We start from the raw sequence: 7,404 nt of genomic DNA on the forward strand, positions 1-7,404 counted from the left end.
ATCCAGCGAATTTTGTCATAAACTGGAAAAAAGCCAAATAAGCATACTGATTATGAGGGAGGGCACTTATGCGTAGGTGGGCAGCAGTGTGTTATTGGCAGCATCTGCTCGTGTCCCTGTTAACTGTGAGGAACATGAATGGCATCTTCAGAAAACATATAGAAAAATGTGTTAAGTAAACTAAAATGAGGGCAAAAACAAGGATGTTACACCAATGTGAAATCCACTGAATGTATTTAAATAAAGTTGCTTGATGTAAAGTTGCTGACGAATTCCATTTAAGGCTGCTTTGTGCTTCTACTTCAGCCTTTTTTAAAGGGGAGCTGTCAAACCGTATTATATTTATTTAACAGCTATGGTTACAAGTTACTTTTAAGATTAAGATTTTAAACTAAAAAAAATACAGTGAGTGCATTAAACACCTTTTTGGCTTTCAGCTGACAACCATTGTCAAACTTATGATGCCTTTAAGAGCAGCCTTTCTCCTTTTTCTTCTTCTGTGGTTTTATAGGCAGCTTAAAGAGTTAAAAACTGTCCAGTTTTATTTTTCTCTGACCCTTAAAGCGCTTCTTGGATTTATTCTAGATTAAATCTAAACTGTATATATATAGTGTGCTGTAACCTATCTCTGCTTTAGCCCTCTAAACAGCAGTATTAACTGTCTAATCATGGTAAATTAACAATCATAGAGGTCACATTCTGCAGAACGAGCTCACATTTTGCTCAAAACACTTATAATGTTCTTTAACGCTCTTCTGGTAAAGTCTTTTTATTGTTGTGGCAGTATGCTGGCTGAAGTGCAGAGTCAAAGCACCACTGCTGAGCTTTTTTCTAGCAGGAACAACAGCGGCATTTACAGTTAAAGCAGCTCATGAGACAGTAGCAGCGAGCATTTACACCAGAATGACACGAGGTGCAAATGAAAGCAAATTTAAAACGAGGTCTGCTTTAAAGTGAGCTCCTAGTTGAGTGTTCTGCCACGCTTTAAGTCCCATTAAAGCAACACATGGCGGCATTTAGCGTGTGTGCATCCGATAGAATTTAGTCTAATCTTATCAAATTGTGTAATCCATGAGATGAAATCACTCTAAACGTTACATGGATTAACGTGGATAGAAAAGGTCATGAAGTGTTAACACTCTTTTAGTACTTTTTGAACCATTTAGCATATTTCTCAACCGCCAGTCTGACGACAGCACAGAAACACTATTGTTTCATTCATTTAAATGAGATTCCATGAGTGCTGTTGTTGCGGATGAATTATGTATGTGTTGCTGTGCTGATATGTGATAGACATTGCCTCCCTGGGAATGTAGGACACATACTTATGCATAACAATAGTTTTCGGTTATGTTCTCACCGACTGGCCGTTCATCTCGAAAAATATTCTTTTCTTTTTACGAGAAAGTCTGTTCACTTCATCGTGTGTTTACATTATTTGTCGTAGAAGGAAGCAGGTCCATATCTCAAAACAGACGGTTACTGTATTCAAATGTAGAGGAGGGTCGCCCCAATACCTTTACTGGCTACTTTATTGTTGTATGTCATACGTCTGCCAGGAACACCCTGCAGCTGCACTGGAGGTTTAAAATCAATCAGACAGGCCACTTTTGATAAGCTAAACATCGTTTTTTAATATTTAGTGTTATAATATTTCTCTTTACAGTCTGCAAGGGGCATTTAGGTCTGTTACCAAGAGGAGTCAATCAAAATAGCACATCTTTTTTATGCATGTGCTAATGAACTGATACAGACTCTGTCATGACCAGATGGATACATAGATAGACCACCTTTATATCATCATCATCATCATCATCATCATCATCATCATCATCATCATCATCATCATCATCGGTGTCTTCTTTCTTTTTTTTACAGTGTGTGTTATTACACTGTTATAATAAAATAATATCCACTCTGCTCTTTACTTAACCTAAAGTAAACTGATATAGTACCAAATAGGCTACGTTATTGGTCAATAAAAAATAAAATAAAAGTCTGTAATGACGTCAGTGTCTCAGAAAGCTAATGAAATTGGAACTTTTTTCCTCCCATGTGAAATTTATGTGATATCCTGTTAAATAAGCCCGTACTTCTAAAAGTGTGTTGTGGCACTTCAGGCTACTTTTGTGTCCTTCTCTCGTTACGTTTTGTCACCATCAACAGGAGTTAATTGTTGTTTGTGTGCCCGCTCCGTCGCCGCTGTGAAGTAGGATCGAGACGCACGTCCACTCGGATCTTCTCTTCGCCGGCGGGGAAACCCGGAAATCCCTGGCCGAGAGGAAGTGGTGCCGCTTGGGGAAAGCCCTGCCTCGGGGCGAGGGTCGACAAAATATGCGGGCTTCTCAGCCAAGAAGAAGCTCTTTTTATTATTATTATTCTTAAACATCCTCAAATGCGATGAGAGGATTAATGAAGCGCGTCTGCCTGGCCCATATGTCCTCTTTAGTGCCGTTTGTGCGTAATTAAAACCGAATGGATACTCTGGCCCCCCTCCCGGTTGCCCCCCTCGCTGCAGGAAGACCGACTTACTGCTTTTTTGCTCACATTTATTATAAAACCTGTTGGAGTTTTGACACTGTTGTGACCGATAAAAATAAAAATCCAGACTGCAGTTTATTAGGAACAGGTTTTTGCACTGATTTGTATTGTTTGTTTGTTTGTTCTTATCCGAGAACTGATCAGGAGCTCAACTCTTTATAGATACGTGGATTGAATTATTGAGACCTCAGTTTCGGGATTTTTCTCCATAAATTATAGTCAACATTTCTCATATTATGTTTTGTCCCTATTCATATAAATAATTTTATTCTTCCTCAACTCATCACAGCTGTTCTACATTTTTAATAATATCTATTATTTATCTTACGAATGTCGTCTGCATTTAGGTTTTAGAGCCTGTGCTAATTTCAAGCCTTTTCTCTTTACAAACGATCTGATTAAAACACAGAAGCTTTAAAGTGTTACAGGTATTTAAAATAAATAGATAAGAGCGCTCAAAAGGCTGCAGTCACATTTGTTCCTCTGCGGAAGCATAATTGCGCATCAATTAGTGCTAATTGGGGGTCAACTGAATAATACAAAACCCTTCAGTGGCAGCAAAAAGCCACAGATTTCAATGAACGTTCTGACATCTCATGTCACATCCTAATTAGAGGAGTGACATCAGCCTTCCTATTATTTAATCCACGCACGGGCTCTCTCTTCCTTAAACCCCAAAGCGGCTGGCTATAGGTTTAAGACCACTATACACAAACCCATATGTCAGCAACTGCACATGATGCTGGCTGTGATAACACCGTACTGAGAGTGAATACTTCATCAGGGACCAAGGAAAGCATAAAAGCGTTTGTGGGTAAATATGATTTTCGAAATGAGTCATGTGTGCTCTCTAAATAGTCTTTAAAGAAAAGCCTCCAGAGTTTGGGCCTACAACATATTCAATTAGAGAAAACTACTTTTCCCCTTTTTCTTCATTTCTAAGGAAGGGGAGCGTTTTATTGTGTTATTTGTTTTTGCACTGGCGTTTCAGCGGATGATCACACACACCCTCCGAACCAAACTGATGTTTAACGGAACATTTTGCGCACAACCTGTCTTTAAGCTCGTGTTTGCCCCTGGACTCTTGAGCAAGCACAGCCCGTGTCACATTTCTCCGTGTGAACGGGCCAGTGGCGCGCGTGAATGAAAATGTTGGGATTACCCGCTTTCACGAGACGGGATTAACATAGCTCTGTCATAATTCAAATTCCTCCTTGCCCGGGTAGTTGTGACAGACACGGTGAACTGTGTAGGCAGCTGTGATCAGCAGTAAGAAACCACAATTCAGATAATTAACCGCAAACGATGGCATTCATGTCTGAACTGAATAAACGGAGGCGATAGAATACTGTGTTTTCCCCCCCGATGAAACACGTGATAAAAGAAGAAAGAAACACAAGAAATGGATCAGATGGATGCACAAGTGCAGCCGAGGTGGATCAGTTGAAGTTGTTTTTATTGGGATTTTAGTGTGTTCGTTTGTTGCCCCCCACCCCACCCCCCGCCCTTTACAGCTCGAGTGAAATTCCTCACTGCTTGCTTCATTCATCGTGCACTCCCTATTTTAACTAATATCTCCTTAAAATAATTTATCAACAACACCCGAGACATTAAAAAAACTATCAAATTCACAGCTGGCTCGTGGCACACGGGTTTTGCGCAAAGCGCAATTGCATACAGGTTGTACAAAAAAAATACAGACACAAGGGCAAAATAAACACATCAGGGATTTTATGCTCACACGCACATGGACTGATTGTCTCGTAACTTCCACATATTTTCTCATAAATTAAATAGTGCATCCAGGTTCATGTTCAGAGCTGCTCTCACTCACTCACAGCGCAAGCACACGTTCTCCTGCGCAGCGCTTTCATCAAAGGGGCTCTTCAGCGATCCAGCAAAATTAATAATAAAAACAAAACAAAACAAAAGACAAGAAGGGAGTCTTTAAGTAGCTAAGGAGAAAACATGACCATGTCCCTCAAACTCAACCAAGTTAGGATTCGGATCTTTCGATCTCTTGATCCTTTTCCTCACTTTTGGTTAACAAATTTGTTCCCTTGATCAAAGTTAAGAAGTCAGTGTATTTTTAATAAGTTAGCCCAACACGCGAGACAGCCGCCCGCCAGTCCTCGTCTATGCTTTGCCCCGAGGTAGAAGTTAGGGCCTGTGGTCGTGGTGGTGTGTGAGGGGGGGAAACGCCACACTTGCCTCTCCAAACCTTGGGCTTTAATTTGCCTGTACAGTCTGCAGTTAACGACAGCTGTCCATTTATTTCGTACCCCTCACAACACTTGGAATTTCCACGCTGATTGGTCTTTGTAATCCAGACAGTCCGCGTTGAAATTGAGCTTCCACGAGGAGGCTGTTTGGTCCTTGTAGTCCAGGCAGTCTGCAGAGCCACTGAACCCGAGCCCCGCTGGTCCATACGCCGAGGAGGAGAGGGACGACGCCGGGCTCAGGTGGCTAGACACCCCGTTGCTGCTCATGGGGCTCATGGCAGAGCCTGCGGCGGAGAGCTGGTGGTGCATGGGCGAAAGATAGGAGCTGCAGTCCATCCCCGTGAAGTAGGACGAGGAGCCCGTGTAACCCTGGTTGTAGCCCGTCGCCTGGGTGTAAGTCATGGGGTACGAGCGCTGCATGCAGGAGGAGGAGGAGGTAGACAGTGGGTCTGAGAGCGGGGAGATGGAAGCAGGGCTCCAGATGGACACGGGAGCAGCACTGCTGCTCACAGCCGGGACTGAGGTGCTCGAAGGCGGCGTGAACTGGCCGCTGGCTCCGCTCTCTGAGCTGGCCTCTCGGACTGGCGAGCCTTTCTTTTTCACCGGCCTGCTGACAGCCTTGTTCTGCACGCCAGTCTGGGTTTGCTGGGCCTGCTGGCGATGTTTGGCCCGTCGGTTTTTAAACCACACCTGAGAGAGAATTACTGGGATTATTATAGGTATCATTTTCTTTTAAATGCAATAATGAAAAATAATGTTAAAATAAATAAAGAATTCACACATTAAAATATTGAACACGTAACCGCAGTGGGGTAAATACAAAAATTAGCTGTTTTTCTCATCATCTCACTTCCCTGTAGGAGTAGTATGGGCCATAATTAAATAGAAATGCGAGGAAAAAATATAGCCTATTTTAGAATTACAAGTGAGCACATTCCCAATGGGAATAAATGAGGAAGTAATAATACAGTCTCAGAGGTGTTGTTGTCAACCTCTCCTATGAATGGGGAGCCTCTCTCACCTCTCACTGACACAATTACCAAATATCGACCTCCTTCGGCAGGCTCGCGCTATCAGTTATGCTCACGACTTACTTGCACTCTGGATTCAGGCAGGTTGATCTTTAACGCCACCTCCTCTCTCATGAAGATGTCCGGGTACCGAGTCTTGGCGAACAGATTCTCCAGCACGTCGAGCTGGGCCCGAGTGAAGGTCGTCCTCTCCCTTCTCTGTTTGCGGGGAGTTGCTGATAAGAAATGGGGAGAAAAACATTATTGGCACATCCTCACTTTTAGCACGATTTGAATCCAGCAACTTCTCACCTAGAAATGTTGCCTGTTCCGTATCCTCACCTGAGCATTAAATACAACTATCAGCGTTTCAGCTGAGATAACTCAGCATTCTGTTAAATGTTTTAAACCTGCTGGACACTTTAAGAGACAGTTTTTTTTCTATCGTGAAGTGGTTGCGGGCTTACAGGGTATTACCTTGGTATCCCACGGAAGGATGCAGCAGGTCCACTCCTGAGGTAGATAAGCTCAGTCCGTTCATCGTGTAGGGCGGTTGCTTCAAATAGGACATCATGCTGAGTGTCGGTCAAAGGAGCACCAATGGAAAGAAATAAGAAAAATATCTCAGAAGAGAGGGTTGTTTTTATTTTTTAAAAATCCGGTCGCGTCTCTGTTTACTGAGTCAAGTCGTCCAGGCGAATCTGAAGTGAGACATAACCATTTTTCGCCCTCTTTCTTTCTTTTTAAAGTGAGTTCTTGAAATCAGTCCGCTAATTTTTACGCGCTCCGTGCGCAGAGCTCCGGGTTTAAAGAAGTGGGCGTCCTCTTAAACTGGCAGTGCTCTTAAAGCCAAGTGGAGACCCCCAGCTGTCCGTACCAGACTGAGGATGCTGTCTGGCTGACAGGCGTTTACGCCATCAACCCCCCCATACACAGTGCCTCCCCTCTCCTCACACACACACACACACACACACACTGCTACTATAGCCCCGCCCCACACACCTCCCTCCAACTCCCCACCCCTGAAATACACTCCGCTCCTCCTCTACTAGTACCCACCGAAAACAAAACATTGTCGTTAAAATGCGCGCACACACTGGGCCCCAACCGGGCTCACAATTAGCATAGACCCACAGGTTGGGCGAAGCTAAATAGACAGCTGATTGGGGGACATTTGCAGAGACAAAGCCCAGTGTTGACCGATAAGTAATGCTGATAACAAAAGCCTTCAGGGAACAAACAAAAGAAGCCAGCGCTGCAAACTGAGCAGCTCATTCAAACACAACCGAGCACCTTTACTTCTTTATACCGGCCCTTTGTTTGTTTCCATTAAAAACCTCCCTGAGCATTCAAATGTAACGACATTAAAATACGAAGAACAGATAATTTGAAACACGGAGACATTTACCCCAAAGTGAAGGTTGAAACTCCTCCTTGGAGTATGGACACACACACACACACACACACCCTCTTTCCTTAAAGAATTAGATTTGGAAAGGTGAGACTATCGAAACGTGTTGATTAGAGAGGAGGACTTAATCTAAACAAACAAAGAGATAGCCTTCTCTGTTGATGGTCAATCATTTTAGAGGAGGTCAATTTTACGAGCAAAACAACAACAACAACCCCCC

At 43.2% G+C, this 7,404-nt stretch overlaps 1 protein-coding gene across 2 annotated transcripts in view; it reads right to left on the reverse strand.

Annotated features, from left to right (window-relative positions):
* Positions 1-1,918: 1,918 nt before the first annotated feature.
* The window catches only part of LOC102291498 (homeobox protein OTX2), a 6,893-nt gene continuing 1,407 nt past the window's right edge, over positions 1,919-7,404 (reverse strand). Inside the window, exons 2-4 of one of the 2 annotated variants that reach the window (XM_005917659.2) lie at positions 6,251-6,348; positions 5,858-6,009; positions 1,919-5,453 (exon numbers count right to left, since the gene is read on the reverse strand). In XM_005917659.2, coding sequence (XP_005917721.1) covers positions 4,827-5,453; positions 5,858-6,009; positions 6,251-6,347 — 876 coding nt within the window. In that variant the 5' untranslated portion in view covers position 6,348 and the 3' untranslated portion in view covers positions 1,919-4,826. Of the gene's footprint in view, positions 5,454-5,857; positions 6,010-6,250; positions 6,685-7,404 lie in introns of those variants that run through there. The other variant, XM_005917658.3, reaches the window with a different exon arrangement.

Source organism: Haplochromis burtoni, unplaced genomic scaffold (genome assembly GCF_018398535.1).
Source record: "Haplochromis burtoni strain Fernald_Lab_line unplaced genomic scaffold, NCSU_Asbu1 Contig_28, whole genome shotgun sequence".
Taxonomy (NCBI): Eukaryota; Metazoa; Chordata; class Actinopteri; order Cichliformes; family Cichlidae; genus Haplochromis; species Haplochromis burtoni.